This window comes from Oreochromis aureus, linkage group 17 (assembly GCF_013358895.1).
Source record: "Oreochromis aureus strain Israel breed Guangdong linkage group 17, ZZ_aureus, whole genome shotgun sequence".
Classification (NCBI taxonomy): domain Eukaryota; kingdom Metazoa; phylum Chordata; class Actinopteri; order Cichliformes; family Cichlidae; genus Oreochromis; species Oreochromis aureus.
In genome coordinates this window covers 17,805,781-17,827,619 of record NC_052958.1, presented here as the reverse complement: position 1 = coordinate 17,827,619, position 21,839 = coordinate 17,805,781, and the positions used below count along the sequence as shown (strand labels likewise).

Genomic DNA, 21,839 nt, shown 5'->3' with positions numbered 1-21,839 from the left:
GGGAATCCTAATGCAGAGCCTCTTTCAATGTTGGGACTTTGTCCTGATTTGCCCTTCCTCACATTAAACATGCAGCAGGAGACAGCCCACGTCAGACTCTTCCTTGCTCCTGGAAATACTCGGCTTGGTTCAGGTGAGGGTACTGCCTGAGTTCAGCATGCAGGAGGCTCACTCGTGGTGAATGTACCAGTAATTACCTGTGAGTTTGTACTAAAGTGCTGGCAGGTTAAAGAACGTGTCATGTTTGAAAGGCCCGGTTGGACATTTATGTTTCTTCATCAGTGTGGTTGCTATTAAGGCTTTTTTAAACACAACTTTCAAGGAAATATCACTTTCTCATGATTAGAGTGAGGACTTAAGATTGGGTGGGGCCTGTGGGATTTTCTGATTTTTAAATGGGTCGCAGCTCTTCTACTTCATCCTTTTGTTCAGTAGCCAAAGCTTTGACTGAACACCACCTCCAATACTACAAATAAAAACTGTTAAATGAACAAATAAAGTCAAATATTTTATAATTTGCCATCATTAAAATCATCATAACTGACCGCAAAAGGCTGCGAAGATGCCAGCTGCTGATTTTGTCATGTAATCAGGATACAGGTCGATAAAAGTAATCAGCAAATCAAATATTGGTCAAAGCCTGATGGATCAATAAAGACACAATGCCGTCAACACATTTACTCACACGGACACAAACATACATCCATCCGGTCACAGAGGGCTCAGGTACTTACACAGAGAAGGAGTCGGGGGGAGCAGAGAGGCGGCGCAGATCAGCTGCACACACCTTCTGAATACTACGGCCGTACACACGCGCGCACACACACACACACACACACACACAGAAGAGAGGAGGAACGTATGACGGGGGGAGATGAGGGAGGAAAAAAAGAGAAAATGACGAGGAGGGGAAAGGAAATGAAAAAAGAGGAGGGGAAGGAGACAAGGTAAAGAAAAGAAAAGAAATAATTAAAGATCACACCGGTGTGTGTGTTGGAAGAATGAAGAAGTGAATATGAAGGAAGACAAAAGAAGAAGAAGAAGAAGAAGAACAGGAGGAACAGATGGAGAAAAGCCCAGAGGTAAGTGGACAAACATTGATAGCACAGTAGCAGTACAGACAGTCGGTAAGTTCAGCTACAGAAAGTCATCACCCTCTACTCTTCCTGCTCTCACATGCACACAGTTACTGTAGCTGACACGGTTTAAAATACACACAGATAAAGACAGAGATATACATGAAGAGATATTAGTGCTACGGGGATGGAGGAGGGTTAGTAGCCTCGTGATTCTCTTTGTGCAGGAGGAAATCACAAGGCAGCACTGCCACTCCTGAAACAGATCAATAAGCATCTCCTGTTCACGGGAAACTGCCAGTGTCACGTGTCAGCGTGTCACCCATGCTCTTGTTTAGATTAATTTGATTACACGTCCCTCCTTTGACTGCGGTCTGGCGTGCTGTACGGAGATGTGGGAGACTGAGGAGTGAATGTCAGCTCCTGCTAAACAGACTGTGTGACTCATTCAGATTTTTTACAACACTGCTGGCCTAGATCCTCCATCTGTACGAGCGCGCGCGCGTGTGTGTGTGTGTGTGTGTGAGAGACTCACTCGTTGAGCAGGGGCACAGAGGTGCGTCTCTTGCTCTTCTGGACCATGTTGGCCTGATTTCGAAGAGAGATGCGGAGAGTGGATGGAGCCAGTCGACACGGCTCGCCGTCCACCTGAACAGAAAGACACGCTGAGGTCATGTTTTAACGGACAAACCAATGACTTGTCATAGTATTTGCTTCTTTTAGGCTTACATCAGCAGCATATAACTCCGAAAATCAGCCAAGAAGCTACTTGCAATCACAAACAGTTTAAAAGACGGACGTCTTAAACCTGCATTCTTTCTCAGGACCAGCAGAGGGCGACTCTTGTTTGCAAAGAGACCACCACTATAGAAATGAAAACGGCCCTCAACTCACCTGCTCTGTGACCTCAGTAAACACTTCCTTGATGACTTTATATGAGCGCAACCTTCTTCTTTTTTTCTTCTTCTTTTTAAATGGTCATTATTGGGGTCATTTTACCCAAAACAGATTGTTTGAAGGTTTGGTTGGGCTCTTGGAGATGTTTTGAGCCGTCTTTAATTTAGTAATAGCTTGTGTAATGTTTATTTGACCTGGCCTGATAAAAAGAAATATCAGGTTAAATAAATCTCACAAACTGCAGCAAAGTATAGCGGACTCTACTAGAGCGGCTTTGCACGGTTCAGCTCACAATAATCCTTCTTTATCTCACACTGAGCCGCTGATTGGCTGCTCATTACAAACAGAGGGTTTTAACAGCTCTCATCTCTTTCTCCTATCTGAGCTTTTGATCAGAGTCACTGCAGAAAAGAGGCTGCACACAAACATCTGGCTCACATTTGTCTGTTTGTCATTAAATATCACAAATAAAATTAAATATATAGCCAATTTTAATACGCTCGCACTTCTCATTGCATTTACTGCAGCTGAACGACTTCATAATTTCTGCATGACTGTTACTTTTTAAAAATGCAGTACTCTAAACTACCCCTAGAGGTACTCGTGTACCCATTTGAGAAATACTGTTTCACCGTTTTCTTGTTTCTCAACGTTGTTGTTTCTCTGTTTATATTACAACCAGCACTGTAGTTACATTTTAAACATTATTAATAGATATGAATAAATAATAATGAAATAAAGAAGGAATAATGAAATATTGTCCCCTGCAGGGTTACTCAGAGCTAAATCAAGAATTGAATCAAATATTTAAGAAATATTTAAGACAAATTAAAAATCAGTCAATCATCTCAAAGGTTTGTCAAACTGTGAGGTGCATCACTGGAAACATATGGAGTTTTAAAAAGGTTGATCTTCATGCCGGGAAGATCAGCAAACAGGACTTTTGTGTGATTGTGCTGAAATTAATTTCACCTGAAGTCAGATTGGTTTTAATTGTTACTGATTAATTACACATGTGAGATGGGGAAGTGGGAACTTTATCCAGGTTTTCGTACCAGAGGAAGTCTTAGAAGCAAGGGCCTAAAGTTTGCTGTCATGTACCATTTCAATTTCAAAGTTTTTATTAATTACATTAGTATATTAAAAAATAAAATTTTGTCATTTAATTGTTCATCTATTACTTAATTACTTTAACGCAGTATGAACAGCTTTGGTGGTGAAGGGTCTTTATCAAAAGGAAAAGCTGTAAAACCTCTAAAAAGGTCAACGTATATGCCCTCCTTCACATTTTCCAAAGCTGTCCAGTGGGCCTGATTGGAGTATTTGCTGGGTCGATTCTGGCCCCCGGCCCTTATGTTAGACACTCCTGTATAAAACTGTACATATACTACAACAGTTTGTGTTTATTCTGAGGAATTCTACGTGTTTGTTGTTTTCTTATACGCTGATTATTCTCTAGCTGCTCTTGCTTTGAATCTTGCAGGTATGAGCTTGTTATATTACACTCTGTCACTCTAATATTACCTGAACAGGTACAGTCTTGTAGGTAGTGAGGACGACCTCTCTGCACTGGTGAAGTCTCTCTCCGTGACCTCCAACCTGCAGCGCTGCCTAGTGGACAACAGAGACGTTTTCAGATGTGGTTTTCTCTTCGTTGCGCTGCTTCTTTTTTGAAATTCTTACCAGCGAGGCCATGGTGAAGCCGATAACCTCGATGCAGCCGTCGTCATGCCGCTGAGGTTCAAAGTCTCGATGGTCTCCCGTGTTTCCCCACGGCATGGTGCCAGCACAGTATCTGCACACGTGTTAACACAAACATGCAACAACAGAGTCTCAAAAACACCTTAAATGTCATTTGGGCTCCCCCTGTGGCGTCCTGTTGATGACACGCTCACTGCAAGGTTAAACTCAAATATCAAATCTTTATCAAATGCTTTCTGGCTGATTCATCTTCCTCCAGTGACGGCGCAGACTCTCCTCTGACCGCACAGGTATGAAATTTGTTTTTATTGACTGAGGAGTATTTTAACTCCAGGCTGCGTGGGAGGACTGAAGTCAACAGCTTCAGCGAGCATAAAACCTGAATTACACCTCCCGCCTCTACCTTCAGCCCACTTCAAGAATTTAATTAGTCAGGTAGTCACAAGAGAGTCGTGGTGTCTCACGGTTTTCTAGATGCTATTTAACATGCTTTGTCACACACTGAATTGTTAGACAGAAATTTAAACTTACAGATGCCCCATTATTTACACGTTTTTCAATAACAGTGGACTTTTTTTCTTTGGCTTTTATTTGTTCTTAGCAGAACAAATACCAGGAAATTCACAAAGAAGCAACACAGCAACACTGTTTTCAAATAGACTAACTGAGCCACAGATCACAAAACTGCTACGAAATTCACCAATGAGTGACTGATGACGCTCACAGAGTCTGTCCACCGTGAATTTCTTCCAACAAAAAAAATATCCAGACCTCTGCTGGGAAGGAAAAGCTCTCAAATCTGTCTGGTTCACAAAAGGCATCGAGACAGAGATGACACTGCAGCAGCACTGAGTGACAGGAAAAGAAGTACCGCCCCCTCACAGATGTTCAGAGACAACATATCTACGTCACACCTTTAGCTGCCTTAATTCTTCATGCCACAGACTCAACAACGTCCTGGAAACATCCATGTTGGCATGATAGCATCACACAGTTGCTCCAGATGTTGGCTGCACATCCATGATGAGAATCTCCTGTTCCACCACTGCTAGAGGTGCTCTGTTTGACTGAGATGTGACTGTGGAGGCCATCTGTGTGCATGTTCAATAAACCAGTTTGACACCGTGTGTCATCCTGCTGGAAGCAACCAGCGGAGGATGAGTAGGAATCAGCGTGGTCAGCGACAAGACTTGGGTAGGCTGATAAGGGTCCCAAGGAATGGAAAATATCCACCACACCATTACACCCTCACCCCTTTGTGTTGAAGCTATGAAGCTCATCAGATTCAGAAACCTAGAGAGTGCCTGACTAAGTTCAGGTCAAGAAATTCCTGGGAACCATCGATATCGATCGATATCGTGGCCACTCCATGATCACCTACCTGGGAATGTTTAGAAACACTATGCACTGGAACTTCAGCTCCTGGATCTTGGGAGTGAGATCTGTGCCATCACACTGTGAAAGACATGGAAAGAGAAACTTTGAGCCAACGTTTCACAGAATGTGCTCCACAGATTTGCAGCATAACAACTTATTTTCACTGTCAGAACATTTGTTTTGCTTTTAAATGTCGTTTCAAGCGTCGCTCGCTGTTCTCAGTTTTTACTCTCAGTTTCACTGTCATCACTCTCTGTCTAAGCCCCCGCCGTTCTGATTAATCAGGTCAAGGGTCACGCCACACTCAGCTCCCTGCAGGATGCCTATAATGATTTACTGCGGCAACCACGTAAGATGTGCCATTTTCTAAATGAACAAACCATTTCTGGGTCAGATTTTTCATATTTAATTATCCATTTTCCACCAGGAAAGTTTCTAAATGAAACCCTAATTAAAGGATGAGTCCAGTCAAATTCAATATGCTTCTATAAATAAATCCAAGGAAAAGACCAAAACCAACAGAAACCCTCAGTGCTGCGTATCCGAAGCTTGAGCTCATTCCTCCGTGCCATACAGCTCCATTATTCTCGCAGAAACTATTTAAAACACATCAGCGTTAACACCTCTAACAAGTTCCTGCATTACAATGAACGAGGGCACCGTAAATCTGCTGACGCTGCTATAAATACTCACAGTAACAACAAATTAGCAGCTGAAAACAGTCCCAAACAAACACATTTTTCCTCCTGTGTTACTAATATTTGTTCAAAACTGCAGCGCCAAGATTTTTTAAGGAAACGATTGAGCCCTTTTTCCTTTTTTTGAATGACGCGATCTATTTATTATCCAAAGATTTATATCAGCAGCAGGAAACAAGAAGCATGAGAGTCAGAGTCAGAGTAGGGAAGTCGGAAAATGTTCCGAGACGATCAAAACACTGTTTGTGTTTCGCTGCTCTGGCATAAAATTTCAACAGATGCTGCTCTCGGGGCATCCCTGACACTGAAGACACAGTAAACAATCCTGTAATTTAGTTATGTTCTACTCAGTCCCAGATTGTTAGAGGGTTTGTTAACTGGAAAAAAAAAAAATCAAAGGGACAGTTCACCACCAAATCAGGTTAGCAATTATGTTTTTCCTCTGGCCTGCAGTGAGAATGTTTTGGTGTGGTTTTGGAGATATCAGCCACAGAAACATCTGCCTACCCTTGCAAACATAAAAAACTAACTGGTACTAAGTAGAGATCGACTGATACAGGAGTTTTTAAACTGATACCTATCTGATAAAATCAGATATATCGCCTGACTTTTTTTTTTAGGCCTTTTAGACACACGAAAACAGACTTCTCTAAAATTTGTTACATGTAGTTATTTATGAGTCCTTGCTAAGATATTATTGATATTTGAGAAATTTAACTGTATGGTCATAGGATCTCAAAATTTGATCTTGTTTTATTGTCACAACAAGTCGTGGATTACTAGTTTACATTCAGATGTGCCATTCCACATACGAGTTCCCACCAAGAAATTTGCAGGGCGCCCTCTGGTGGACAAACTATGCAACATCAACACTCATAACAAGGCTGAAGGGTGTTTCTTTCATTTCTTTTTTACTTTTTTAGTTATGGTTAATCAGCCATCATAAGAGACAATACCTATATATCAATAGCAAATATTGGCAAATAACTAATATCAGGTCAACTGAAAATCAATATTTCATATAAACAACTTTATTCTTCAACACAGCCTGAACTTTCTGAGGCAGCTTCCTTGTCATTTCTTTAAGTAGTCTTCAGGAATAGTTCTCTGGGCTTCTTGAAAGACATTCAAAGCTCTTCTTTGGATGTTTGCTGCCTGTAGATGATCCCACACTTCTTCAGTAGTTGAGGTCCGAGCTCCGGGGAGGCCAATCAATGACTGACAGTGTTTCACTGTGTGTTTTTCTGTCAAGGAATGATTTTACCGCGCTGACTATATTTGGGATCAATGTCATACCTAAAAAATTAAGCCAGCCTGTCCAGGGTGGACACTGCGTGGTGGATCAAAATCTGATAGTGTTAATCTGCATTCATAATTCCATTAGTTTTGCCAAGATATCCAACACTACTGCTTGAAATACAGCCCCAAACCAAGACACAGCCTCAGCCATGCTTTACAGATGGCTGTAGATACTGTTGTACCCCTCTCCTGACCTCCTCTGTACATTTTAATGTTGACTTGAACCTACAGCTGACATCTCCCAAGCCGGCTCCAGTTAGCACAGAGCAGAGGGTGCAGCGCACTCTGGACAGGTCACCAGTCCATCACAGGGCTAACACGAAGAGAGAGACAACAAACCAGAAATTTGCTCTGCACCACATACTGGATCACCCCTGAGATGGGGTGAACTGTCCCTTTAAATATGCTTATTTTATCTCTGGGCATTTTTCTTTTTTTTAAGGAATTCTTCAATTAACCAATTAAATCATCATTAGAAATGTTAATAAAAAAGGACTGTTTGTGCTCTAATCCTGGGGTAGATGTCAGTGTTCAGGGTCAGTGACTGAGCAGCAGCAGCGCGGTGGTTCTTGTAAGACTTTAATGCTTTAATGAAGGACACCTCAGCACGGCGGCCGTTAAAAGAGAAGCAGAGGACGGGATTTTAATCACCGACCTGCTGCCCAAACATGTCGGCACAGAAAACGATACAGGCGGAGAGCGAGAGAGAAGACGGAGAGAGTGTGTTAACACTCACCACCACTCTGACGTGCTTGGACAAATCCCTGGAGCTCCTCTGGAGGAAATCTGAGAATGCAGCCTGCACACACACACAAGCACACACACAAACAGAGAGAATGGGGCCCAATCAAACAGAATTACAGTTCATTACATTTCCCTCATTAAAAAGAGATAACTCCGCGACGCGCTTCCGCTCCAACTCCCACCCATCACTTCTCCCTTCCAACTCACATCCTTCACAGAGAATTTGCTCATTCCAAACAGCTCCAAAATTAAAAATTCTTAGCATCTGTTTAAGGATTTAGATTTGAATCGGGGAGGTTCAGAAGCTAGAGCTGCACAAAGTTGGAAAAATGCTGGATTAATTAACAATAAAACAAAAAGGAATAAAAGATCAAAATGGTGTGCTATGACCTCGGCTCACTACAGATCAGTAAAATTACTGGATTACAGGAAAATTACCCAAAATTCATCTGGCGAAGGTATGCGGTCGATGTGAATGATTGCATTAAAAATAGAAGAGTCTGAAAAATGTTTTGATTCATGAAACATTCGCACAGATTTTACGTGCTGGTGTGTAAAAGCCCTCAGAGTGAACGCTACACTGACTCCCTGCACCCTCTTGTGGTACAACCTGGTACTGCTCAAAAGTACAGTCTGTTCAGAGTACAGAGGCTTGGGACATAAAGTCAAAGCAGGTGTTTCTTTACATTCTGTAACTTTTACTTTCTTTTTAAACACAGCTGAGATATTCTCTTTGCCTTCATGCGTATTTACTCTGAGTGATTTTTTGCAGCACCTCATTCTCGCTTATTTTAACCAGACTTCTTCCTGCTCATCCTAACATGTGTCTGTGTGTCAGACAGACAGTGACCGGGAGGAAGTGTTTCGGCTCCAAAGCTTTGTGTGTCTGTGGATGTGTGAGCAGAAATAAAGTCATCGGGGACACTCACTCCTGCATAGAACATCTTGTTGCGGAAGCGACTGTTAAACTTTTCTGGGTTGGCCTCTGGAAAGACACAATTAGAGAGGCAGAGAGAGAAAGAAGGAGAATACATTAAAGATGTGACAAAGACAGTGGGATTACAAATGTGAAAACTCACGCAGAGCGGTGCAGAGTAACACGGAGAGACTGACTCATTTGTGCATGCCTGAATGTGTGAATCTGATTCAGGATCCTTTGTAAATTTTTCATTCTGCTCATCTTTCTTCTTTTTTTTTAACAAAAGCAGAAAATGATCTATTAATGGGGGAGAGGAGGACCTAATGGAACATAAATAGAGTTGACACAGGGTGAAAATTTTAAAAAGACGGATATTAAAATAGCTTTCACACACCTCTGGACTCGTGGAACTCCAGGGTGACATGCGCGTCGAAGCCAAGGCTGAAGTAGTTGTTGAACACGTTCAAGGGCAGCTGAGGATGCAGGAAAAACACTGAAGTGGGCCTCTTTGCATAAATATAATGTAATTTATTCACATAGACAGCTCACATCCTCTTTGAGCATAAACTCTGACCATTTAGCTACTGATACTCATCCAAATTCACACTTCTTTTTTTTTAAAGCCCAACTCTTTAAACCCACGGTATAGATATCAACAAGCAAAAACCTCAGAGGCTGAAAAATAAAGCACCAAAACTCTGCAGTTCCTCAAACCCCCCGTTCGCATGTTAAAATCCTCTTCTTATCATGGCTACAGTCTGCTACAAAAAAATGTTCTGGTCTTGATAGGTACAAAAGAGACGCTTCAATTCACAAGTAAAGGGCTCTGATTGTAAGTTAAAGACAATAAAATATCTCATGAGATGAAAATTACTGATGCAAAAGAGGCTTCAAATGATCCCTTTAAAGCCTGCCCTACCTTTGTTCCAACAGTGTACCTAATATGGAACACACACATCCTAACTTCCAGCACAAACTGACCTTCTGTGTGCCCTCCTCTGGCTGGGCAGAGCTCTTTTCTACTAAGAGGTTCCACCTGTCCAGCTGCACCACCGAACCGTCCTCCACATGACACAAAACCTTGGACACTGGTTCATCCGTGTAGCCCTGCAGGGAGGATAACAAACACAAGACAGAGGCAAATTTAACTACCCAACATCTACACTGTCAGCTGTGTAAAAGGGTTTAATGTTAAATTTAATATACATCTGTGCAAAGTGTGAATAAATACACACTGGAGAACATTTTAACATTTTGAGTAAGTGAAAATAGGACAAAGATGACATGTTGTAACTCAAACGTTTAATAAAGTGAATTCAATTCAATTCTTTTTAATTGAATGCTAGCAATGAATATTAATAAAATGCTGGAAAGGTTGTGTAATGCTACAAAATGACCCGGTGAAGCATCTGATAACCATTTAGGTTAAATGGAAACTTAACTGGGTATAAAGAGAGGACCTCAGAGTTGCTCGATCTATCAGAGAGACCCAGCCTCTTTAATAAGAGGACAGAAACCAGCATTCATGACAATAAGGAAGAGCATTAGAGCATATGGAAGGGGTTGACCTTCACATCTGTAAAGATCCATCAGTGCTGAATGAAAAATTGTGGAGCCATTTTCAGGGAAGTGTTTTTATATATCATTTAGCTAAAAATAAAACTTTACAGTAAGACACCAGGTATAAGCCACCTGCAATGCAGTCTACAGATTCCTCCCCATGTGCTTCAACCCCCACTCACACCCTGCTTCAGGCTACCTCAATAGGTCACATGACAGGGTGGGGCAATGTCTCATATAGTGGTTTCCCCTTAACCCCTGGTGATGATTTAAGACCCATGCCTTTGTTCAAACTTTGGCTCATGTGACAACTCTCATGATCAGTAGCAGGTCAATGAACAAAGGGGAGAAGCCCCACTAGGGGTTAAATAGCTCTCAAGACTACTATGACCTGGATGACTAAGAACCTACACAAACACGATAGTTTAACCCCCACTGGGTCATTGGTAAACCATCTAGGGTTCAGTTGTAATTTCATTGACCAATAATTTTCATCGCAGTTTTTCCCCCCTCACAAAACATGAGGATAACTAAATGAAAACTAACGCCAAGGACGAAAACTGCTGAAACATAGCGACACTTTCATCAACAAATATAAACAAGATAAAAATATTCAGAGAGATGAGATCCAATCAGAACTAATTAAGTTGTGCAGAAAGGCGGGACAATTTGGGAAATGATCCAATCAGAATGAAGGTCAGACCTGGCAAATGGCACCCCGTACAACCAGCTCCCCTGTTTCTCATGAAAACATCAACACTTGGAAGGATTTGATGTCAAGGAAAATAAGACTCTTTGTAAACCTAGTGGAGCACCTCTGATCTGTAAAGACAAGAGTAACTTCTAGTAAAAAAAAAAAAATTAATAATAATAATAATAATAATAATAATAATAACAGCAAATTACTTTTGTTGTGATGGATGTTTGAAACAGTCAGCGGGATGCTGTAAGAACTGCCAGTTCTGGAGGATTTGTTGGCTGTTTGTAAACCAGTCTAAATGCTGTGATATACACACAGATTTAGTCACTGAGTTCAGGCAAACTGATAAAAAAAAAAGGAGCAGAAATTTTGAGAATCACATTTAAGGAATGTGTACAGCAGCTAAAAACAGACTGGGATGCAGAGAAGAACGAGAGGGAAAGTTGATAGTGGAAGACTGAAGAAGAGGCTAAGGCTGTTTCTTGCTTCATTTCGGATTCTAGCCTCCGAATCGTCGCTCCATTCCTCTTTCATCTCCTTGCTAACAAGAACACCACGCACAAGAAAACACAGTAAGTAATAGAAGAGAGGAGCAGACAGGAACAGCATGCGATGATTGGATTTCAGTGAGCGATGATTGAGGTTTCATTACTGCCACTATAACCATAACCTTTAAGAGCATCAAACACAACCACATGATGCACGTCCACGGATTTCACAATCTCCACAGGTCGATCCCTCTCATGTACAGTTTTCTGTCTTTGTTTCCTTTTATTTTCTCCCTCCTTTTGGACAAATAAAGGAAACAAGACAAAAGACAACACACACACACACACACACACATATAAGGAGAAAACAATCTGATGGTAGTAGCGCTCATCAGCAGGGCCTCTGAGCTGCTGACACACACACAGTCAGGTTTCAACTTACATTAAGTTAATTTAACCAAAACCTACACAATCCAAAACCTAACCTTTGACCCAACAGGTTATTAAGACTCAAATCAAGTCATTTGCATGGAGGAAACGATCGTTTGTGTGTCCAAAACAAGTCCGCACCATTTATGTCCCCGCAATGTAAGTACTAACAAGGACACACACTCAGCAGGAGAGCTCACACTCAAACAGCAAGTCACAGGGACAGTCACACTCACGCAGCGAGAGGTGGAACAGATACGGCGGTGAGTAACACAACCGAGTGTCAGAGAGATGAGAGAGAGATCAGGACAGAAGAAGGAAAGAGACACAAGCAATATAAAATATCAGAAAGGGGGAGAAAGTGAGAGAGAAAGGAAAGGAAAGGAAAGGAAAGGAGGAAAGATGAGCAAAACAGAAGAGAAGAATAAAGGAGGAGAAGAAAAAGTGGAAAGAAAGCTAATGCAAACTAAATGAGGAGATTGCAAGATGATGACGGAAGGTCCAGCAAATGGGGGGAGAAAATAAATGAAAAGGGAAGAAAATATGAGGAAAGTAGAGAATGGAAAGTCAAGGACAATATAGAGGACAGGATAGATATATTTTATTTATCTTTCAATATAGACTGAAAGCAAAAGAGGTGAGAAGAAAGAAAGGAGCAAGAACGAGAGGGAACAGCAGTAAAGGAAAGACAGCAGGATGAAGAAGGAAGGTCCAGAAAATGAAAGAAAAATTAAATGAAAACAAAAGAAGTTGGAGAAAGTATGGGAAAAAGAGGAAAGGTAGGAAATGAAAAACTCTAAAGAAAGCACAAAAGGGAAAGTCAAAGGAAGAAAAGAGGATGAAAAAAGTGAGAACAGGGAATGGAGCAAGGAGAAGAGCAGTGAAGGAAAGGAAAGGAAAGGAAAGGAAAGGAAAGGAAAGGAAAGGAGATGCACCAACAGTTAAAAAAAGGATAAGAAATGAGAAGTCAGAGGAATGGAGAGGAAATGGAAATAGACAAAGTGGATAAAATGCCTGCAGTCAGAAATACTTGATGAAATAGAGGACAAAAAGAATAGAGCAATTACACTAATTAATCACATGGCAGATAAGAATTTCCACTCAGGCCCGTCTTCGCTCCAAGCGTGTATCTCTGTACGTATCGGGAATGTTTCTTCATTGCTTTCACTGCTGCTCCATCCGCAGCTGCTGAAGTCATTCACGTGTCCTTGCTTCATCATTCAGCACGGTGCAGGGCTGAGTCTGCACAGTTCATTACACTCAGTGATACTGAACTACCAGGTCCATCCTTACTGTCACATATACTCCATGCTGTCATTTTACTGCAGCATATCAGCCAGAAAATGGATTTTTGTAAAGACTTCTTATCAATTTACTAATACATTTATCCCAATTATCTGAAAAATGTGAAGAAAAATTACTGGCATATCAATTTTTTTCACTCAAACTTTTGACTCATCCGTGAAATATTTGATGTATTATCCTCACTACAAGCCCACATAACTGATCTGATGAAAAGTCTTATGGAAGAATGTGGGTGCTTGTAAAAGGCCTGCTGCAGTGCTGTTATGAAACGTGTGTCAAGAGGCAGATTCTTCAAACTTCAGTGCTTCATCGGATTTTTAGGAACAAGCTGCAAATTTGTGTCAGACTTTCTGAAAGTTTTGGGGGAGAGGAAGGTCAAAACCACAGCAGAGGAGGGGTCGCCTTTCATAATCCAACAAATGCCACACTTCCAGCTTTTGTAAGGCTATTTCTAGAAAAAGTCCCACCTTGACACCAGTACAATATGCTTTCTGTTTGAGACTCCATACAAGTCTTTTACCATAAATTTAGCTTGTATAAACTGTAAATTTTCAAGAGTGAAAAAGGTACATCTGAAAAATGTACATAATTGCACTATTTCCTCTAGACATCTTTAAAGTTACAGTGTGTAAAATCTCACCACTAGATGTCAGTAGATTGCAGATTGTGGTCAACTGAGTTGTGTTTTCTTACCCCAGAGGGTTTTTTTGTTTTGTTTTTTTGTATTTGTAGGGCTGGTGGTCCACCGTTTACCTCAGCTGTCAATGCTGGATGATAATAAGCACTTGCAACAATATTAGGAAATATATATGCATGTTTATGCACCTGACTTCAGTTCAGGAGATGAGGCTTCAGGTGATGAGGAAGAGTATGACGTTCCCATTGAAGTACAAATGAGTTCATGAGAGAGTATAATTCCGGGCGGTAGTCAGAGGAAGCAAAATCTCTTAAAGTAGTAAAATGGTGGGGTTTCTGGCTTATTTTCAACAAATCTTGGTCACATTTTTCCTCAGTTTTTCCTAATAAAATGAGTAAAGCTTTTCTTAATTGAATAGAGAACTGTTTTCTGTGTAAGTTTGGAATTTGTTTTGTCATTTTTAGCAGATGAATTTTCATGATATCTGCTTTGTGTTTGTTGCGCAATAGATGAGGATCTTTTACAACTCACTGGGGGGGAAAAAAACGATTGTTTGGACCCCCTATGAGACAATAAACAACATAATAAGAAAGAGATTTCAGAAAATTTGCAGTAATAAACTGGGGCTTATTATTTTGGTGTGTGACTCTCAGTGAGCACCACTGGTCCACATATAATTGAAACAATGAGTCTGGGATACCTTACTTAAAGACGTCCATGCGGTTTTTTCTATTATTTCTGGAATGTGAAAACAAACAATGTATTTTACGCTTGAGGAAATGAAACCCCACTTTAAAAAAATGGTGGAAATGGTTTGTTTTTTCTTACAGTCTGAGTGATTTTCCCCTGAGGGAACACCAAACCCTTTCTGTTTCCTATGCATGAAAAACCCTGAGTGAACTGCCAACTCGACCTATGGATTTATAAACTCTGTACCTCAGTTTGTTCTGTACACTTAAACCTGCTCTGAATACAACACCCACTGCAGCTGTGTCACTGCTGTGATGTTTTCCAGTGAGGTGGGGGGCGCTAAGCGAGCCGTTTTGCTGTCAGAGGGTTGATTCTGTGTTGTGCTTAAAGTTGTTTAAACTGCAGAAAATTGAAATTAAAAAGGAAAAATAATTACAGGAAGCTGCTGTGATGTCACCAATAAGCATGTCATCTTAGTTGTGCTTTGAAGAGGTCAAACGGGCTTAAGGGTCAGGGAGGAAGATTATATGGAGGAAGAGAGCTCTTTTAGACATCCTGGAATGTGGGTGAGCGATTTCGTAGCTCCCCGAGGTGCTGGGGAATAGAGGATTTATTTTTACTGCATATTAATATTAGAGCATACTCAACATGGCTATAAACCTGTCAAGTTGAATCTGAAGAAGGAAATTTTCATCTCTCTCACAAAGTACGCTAATGTTCCCTGTTCTAAATCCCTTAAATATGTTTTTTTTTTTTTTTATGCTGAAAGAGCTGTTGTTGCTCTTATTCTTCTTTTTCTTTGTTAGATCTCAATCTCACCTCCAGGTGCAAAGAGTCTGCAGCCAGAGTTACCTTTGTATCTCATTTATTTAGTCATGTTGTGCAAAAATTTCTCACTGTGCATAAACTCAGAGAGGGCACACCGCTGCGCCCTGCCGCTCTCCATCAACTCTGCAGCAGAAGTCAAGGCTAGGAACTCACCCCACCCCAGTTGAGCGTCCTGGCGAGGTCATTTCCTGTTCCCAGAGGAAGCACAGCGACCGGAGGCTGGGGATTCATCTGCAGCTCATCGAGAGCAGACAGGATCCACCCCACCTACAGCGAGACATGCAGGCAAAGTGTAAGTTGTAGAAATTTAGAATAGAAATAGTGGCTATTAGAGATGTATAGTCATACCGTGCCATCTCCTCCACAGGCAAGGATCCTCAGATTTGGCACTTTGCGATACAACTCCAACCTAACAAAGCAGAGAGGTAATATTATAGAATAAAAAGACTGCTGATTAGTGTTGAGTGGGTGTAATTGCTCCAGATTTTATGAAAATTGTTCACCCGTGAGCTTTGGATTTAAATAAAAGAGGAGTGAAAAGATGGCTTTCCCCCCTCAGAAGTGGACTGAGATAAGGGTGATGTGAAATGAAGATTTAAAGTAGGTAATTGGTACTAAACTGTCAAGCTCAGGGTGATTTCAACCTAACTGTGTAGGCTGTAATGAAACACCAGCACTCTCCCCAAGGGAAGATTACTCACGCCTCGCGCAGTCCACCCTGCGAAAGGTCGAAGACTTGACGAGGATTCAAGATCCACATAAACATCTGTAACACTTTGGCACCCTACAGAAAAAGCAGGAAAAAATTCAGCTTCCTTCATGTTACAATATTTAAAAAGCTGCCACTAACAGCAAGCAAGTAAAAAAAAAAAAGATCTTCTGTGAAAATCTAAGAAATGAATCTCCAAATCTAAACTAAACCCAGTGTTATGTTCTGAAGATGTTGCTGATGAAGTCTAAAAGATTATGTTAAGCAGTGGAGCCCTGAACTTTTACCTGACGGAGTTGCAGGTAAGATGCAAACATCTGCCTCAGCTGAATGAGTCTTTAACTTGTTTAACTCCACAGTACAAATCTGCGTGTTGTCCAAATATCTGAGAGCTGTGCAGGTAATCTTCCGGTGGATTCACAGCTGTGTCCTACCTCCTGCATGCTCGCCTAAACAAACGGAGTATTTCCTGCAGCGCCAACACTTCTGAAGCTAACCGTTTCCTGTTGTGTGATACATTTGAGAAACTTCTGAAGATGTTTCCGCCCAAATCTCCCGAAAACGTTTGGAGTTCATGTGTGAAAACAGCTCAGCTCAGTTCATCTGATAAACCGAATTTTTGTCTGAACTGACATCCTCACAATGAAAATTAATTATAGACAGGCCGAGGACAGACGAGGTGAGGCAGCGACAATATCTCCAAACAACAATGAGAAGAGAAGGCGTCTCAAACAGATGAAAACAGAAGATTAAAGACATTTGCTCACCTGGTTGCCGCCACTCTTTGGATTCACAAAAACCAAGATGGGCTTCATGAGGGGAGAGGGGAGAGGCTTCAGCATGAACGGACGCCATTTAGACTCCTAAAGAGATCAATAAGATCAAAATATTAGAAGAAATGTTAACATAACATAAATATTAAAATCATGATCTATTCATTATGGTGCAAAGTTTGGGCATATATGATGACTGCTGTCAAATTTTAGCTTGATATATCAATTTTTGTTTTTTGAAAATCGGCAGGTCGATCCAGTTCCAGAGTGTGGAGCAGCAGCCCTCGATGATTTGAGATCAGATGACCCTAATAATCCAATAATAGACTGTATAGCAAAGATGGACATAGCTTCCTAGAGCTTGGTTTGATAGCATTTGGCAATTTTGGTGTTGTTGTTTTTTTTCCTCTTTAAATTAAGCATGAAAAGCGAGGCGTGGACATGACTGAAAAACAGCTCTGCACAGATATAATACCGACATGTCAATCACAGGTTAGCCATGCCCTCAGTTATATTCTACTTCTTCCTCCATATTTTTTGTAAATATTTTTTCATCATGCTCAAGTGAAGACTAATAAAAGAAGAATAACTAAGAAAACATTTAGTGTGTTTAAAATGGAAAGAAATAAGGTAACTCCTCCATAGACTTCTACTCAATCTAACTTTTTTGCACAGTCAGAGCAGTCGCCCCCTGCTGGCCATCAGAATCCAGGCAGATTCAAAGCAAGATTTTTTTCATTTCATACCTAAATGAAGTCGATGTTTTATAAACACAGTTTGAAGTCAGTGGGCAAAGACTTTTATTTAGTTTAATGGTTTTTTTACTTGAGTTGAGATCACATGAAGGATAAACATGAGCTAAAAATGTATTATGACAGTGTAACTGATAATATCACTTACATCTAATCCCTTCTTGCTTGTCCTTCGTTTGAAAGATGTCCGCTTTTTTCTTCTGGCAGAGTTCTTTAGGGAGCTCTAGGGTACATATACACACACAGAGTTCAGTAGTTAGTTCACTGTCACCACGTCCCCTGTGATAGTAATTAAAAGTGCAATGAAGCATGTGACACGACAGAGATATACAGTATGTGTGTGCGTGTCTGTGTGTGATAACAGAGACACAATCCCAGAGTTCCCTCAGACAGACCAGACATGTGTCAGTTCGCATCTTATCATACCCCAAAAATCACACACACATTAGCACACACTGAGCTTGTGACACGCCTTCTTTTAGAGTTTTAAATTTAGATCGACAAAGTCATTTCTCATTACTGTCACAAGATGACAGCCAGTGAACTTTATCAACCAGCAGAGCGATCGAGGAGGGAGCTCGGCGAGGGTATGAGCACACCTGTGGTTTCCTGACTTTGATGATCCAGGACGGTGGTACTATGACTCCGGCGTGGGCCCCCAGTGAACACGGCTCCTCTATCTGGTGCAGCATGAAACATGTCACCTTGTTGTGGAACTGCAAGGAAAAAACCCAAAAAACACTCCTCAGGGTCGTGTAATACGCTAAACTTGCAATCCACACTATCATACATGTTGTGCCATTGTCCGTGTGTGGTGCTCTAACACAGCTGTTTATAAGAAAACCAAAACACCCTGAGTGCCAATATTTGTTTCTCTTACGCTACCTCAGTGGTGTCAACCATAAGGGTCAGGGGCAAGAATTGGCCCACCAAAGGCTCCAATTCGGTCCAAGGATGGCTTTGGAAAGTATGAAGGAAGGCAGAGATTTTGGACTTTTAATTGTATTTTCAGAAGTTTTACAGCGTTTCCTACTGACATTGCCATTCATGCGACACCAGAGAATCCAAGAAATAGATACACATTTAAAAACAGAACTTCCTGTTTTTTTGTTTTGTTTTGTTTTTTTTACCTACAATACAATTTTCAATATTTTTATGGAGGATCTGCAGTAAGTAATGAATAAATTAAAAAAAATTATAGCTGACAGATTTCTTCCATTAACTACAGCATTTACTGTTGAAATTGCACTTCTATTTTCCTATACTAAGATATGTGCAGGATTCATTATGTAGTTAAACTTCTTTACACTGACAGTAAGGAGAGTTTCACTGATCTGGCCCATATAAGGTCAAAGTGGGTTATATGTGGCCCAATATGTAAAATGAGTTTGACATCCCTGCTCTGTGTGACAGACATTAAATGGTGCTTTGCTTCAGTGATACCAATACTCTGGCTCCAGCCTTGAGACGGGTTATTGATCATTTATGTACCCAACGTTTGCTTTATTTTGTGGCTGTATTAGAAAATCAGCTGTAGAGACAGCAGGAAATAAAAGGAGCCACAGACATTAAATGGGTGCGATTACAGTACTGAACCTATGACATATTCCCTGTTCTGGGAACATTTTGAATTTATGTAACCATATACAACCATATGTAACCATATACATAAATTCAAAATGTTACCATTTTTCCCCAGAACCCTTTTCTTTTTTTTTTGACCAACAGTCTATCCCGCATGATGTGACTGGTGAAAGTTTACCCAAAATATACTTTTAAAAATGTTTTCTTCACTGAATCATATGAAAAGAGTCCAAACACGCAGGGTAGAAAGGTTGGTTTCTCTTACTCTGTGTCAGCGATATTAAATAGGTTCAGTTACTCTATTGAGTCCATGACACATGTAACATTTTTAAATAATGCAACCACATTTTCAATAAACAAGAATGAGATGCATCACTTTCTTTAAGGTGCTTTCCTTCAGTGACACTAGCAGTCCTCTGGCTCCAGCTTCGAGACAGATTGGGTACATAAATGATTGATAATCTTTACTTTACTGTATGGTTACATTAGAAAATCAGCTGTAGAGACAGCAGGAAATGAGAGACTGGGGGGATTACAGATATGTCAGTGCAACCAGCCTATTCATGAGTGGGGTCTACATGACCTTGTTAATGTGGAAATAATAATAATAACAAATGATGTCACTCTAATATATATTTGGAAATAAGTACAGAAACTTCCTGTAGTGCTTAAGTTTATATTTAATGCACTTCAATGCACAATACAACTTGTACTTCCCCACTAATAACATCTTAGTGGTGTTAAATATCATATATTTACTTGTGAATTAACGGACTTACGGCCTGTTTACACCACGAACAACTGATGGCGATGATTTCTTTACTGTGGAAGAACTTCTGCTGAAAACTCTGCAGAAACAAAGAGGCAGTCTGCATGAACAGTAACAACATCTGTGTGCAGCTGCGTGTGTTTTTGTGTGTAAACTCACCTTTCCACACTGTCTACATTTCCCCTCTTGTCGTCGTCTGTGAACCCAGTGGTGTCTGAGGACGTTCTGCCGGCAAACACAGAAACACAATTTCTTTCACTTAACACTTCAAACGAAAAGGTGATTCCTCCCTCACATTTATGCAGTTACACACTTATTTACACACACTTACATCTCTCAGGGTTCGGGATCCTCCCTCTCTGAAGGTCGGCTTACATCGGAAGTTTATCTAGAAAAAGAGATAAGCTGTAGTTCCCATCTGGGGAGGTTGTTTTTCACAGCTACATTTTACAGATGCCCCCTAAATGCATCACATGCAGGCAATCATTAAGCTACTATTTTGAAAAGCTGACATCTATAATTATAATGATACACTCACTGAATGTGTGTGTGTGTGTGTGCGTGTGTGTGTGTGCGTGTGTGTGCGTGTGTGTGTTATTATGCCTGTACAAAATTGGCAGATTAGGTTTTTAGTTTTCCCGAGAACCGCTCATTCAGACTAGAAATTAACATAAATCATCTGTAGCTACTGTTGGGAATTTGTTTTATTTATGATCACAAAAATTATAATTGTTTTCCAACTGCCTATTTGAGGGTTAAGACTTAGGGTTAGTTAGAATTACTGTTAGGATTTGGCATTAGACTGAGATGGTTGAACTTAGGGGTGAAAGAGTTTGGAATATATTCATGCCAGAAACTCATTTTAATTTTATTGTGGCAAATCACAACAGCATTTGCCTCAAGTTGCTTTATATTGTAAGACCCTACAATAATACAGAGAAAACCTCATCAATCAGACCCCCTGTGAGCAAGCACTTGGTGACAGTGGGAAGGAAAAACTCCCTTTAAACAGGAAAAAACATCCGGCAGAACCAGGCTCAGGAGAGTGCCGGCATCTGCTGTGACTGGTTGGGGGTGAGGGGAGGAAGCCAGGACAAAGGACACAAAACCAAGATCAGTGAAATTCTGATGCACACACATAAAGACCTTTCAAAAATTATTAGTAAGCTACAGTATACTTTATTACATCAGAGCATCTTTAACCACCTGAGAGCCCGAATCCTCACATCGCAACATTGCTTTTAAGTGTTTTATACTTTTAAACAGTCGTGAATTATTGTTTTATCTCAAGTAAAGGTTCATGTGAGAATTTAGTAAGAGCCAATCAAAAGCCAAAATGGGAAACTTATTAGTCAGTCATGTTGCAAGTAAACATCAGAAGTCCATGACAGTTTAAACTGTGTGCTGGAGAGCATACTGCCTTGTTAAGTACAGGGGTAGTGCTAGTACTAGTAGTAATAGTAAATAGTGCTAGTAGCATTCTTACTAATTCATAATATGGACAAGTATTTCATATAATCAGTGCTCTGGAGAATGAGCAGAGACATATCACCACTCTGAATTGATCTGTTAATAAATCAGTAATGTTGTCAGACTTTGCACATGCACAGTAGAAGTATGGCTTGAAGGGGAAAAGGCTTTTTAACCTCATTTTTAGGCTCAGTCATTAAACTTTACTCGGGTACTTTGCAGGCATTTTTCATGACTCAGTGACCACTGAAGTTAAGTTATGGCTCTCACGGCATTGATTTAAAAACAACCTTCATGTGCTTGTAACTGCCCGGAGACTTTGTCAAGTGTAAGACTCATTTCTAGAAGGACTTATAATTTCATGGAGTACTTCATGCAATAACCCTTTGGAGTGTAATACCTGTAAGATAAGCAGCACATTGGTTACTACAACC

General features: G+C 40.6%; 1 protein-coding gene across 4 annotated transcripts in view; it reads right to left on the bottom strand.

Moving 5' to 3' along the window:
* The window catches only part of dgki (diacylglycerol kinase, iota), a 97,784-nt gene that overhangs the window by 14,544 nt on the left and 61,401 nt on the right, over window positions 1-21,839 (bottom strand). For all 4 annotated transcript variants that reach the window (XM_039601023.1, XM_031746330.2, XM_039601024.1 and 1 more), the window contains exons 5-21: window positions 20,267-20,323; window positions 20,095-20,160; window positions 19,946-20,014; window positions 18,182-18,298; window positions 17,731-17,805; window positions 16,825-16,920; window positions 16,050-16,132; window positions 15,697-15,757; window positions 15,502-15,615; window positions 9,693-9,818; window positions 9,106-9,184; window positions 8,722-8,777; window positions 7,785-7,847; window positions 5,056-5,129; window positions 3,657-3,768; window positions 3,498-3,584; window positions 1,612-1,724 (exon numbers count right to left, since the gene is read on the bottom strand). In XM_039601023.1, coding sequence (XP_039456957.1) covers window positions 1,612-1,724; window positions 3,498-3,584; window positions 3,657-3,768; window positions 5,056-5,129; window positions 7,785-7,847; window positions 8,722-8,777; window positions 9,106-9,184; window positions 9,693-9,818; window positions 15,502-15,615; window positions 15,697-15,757; window positions 16,050-16,132; window positions 16,825-16,920; window positions 17,731-17,805; window positions 18,182-18,298; window positions 19,946-20,014; window positions 20,095-20,160; window positions 20,267-20,323 — 1,448 coding nt within the window. The remainder of the gene's footprint in view (window positions 1-1,611; window positions 1,725-3,497; window positions 3,585-3,656; window positions 3,769-5,055; window positions 5,130-7,784; window positions 7,848-8,721; window positions 8,778-9,105; window positions 9,185-9,692; window positions 9,819-15,501; window positions 15,616-15,696; window positions 15,758-16,049; window positions 16,133-16,824; window positions 16,921-17,730; window positions 17,806-18,181; window positions 18,299-19,945; window positions 20,015-20,094; window positions 20,161-20,266; window positions 20,324-21,839) is intronic.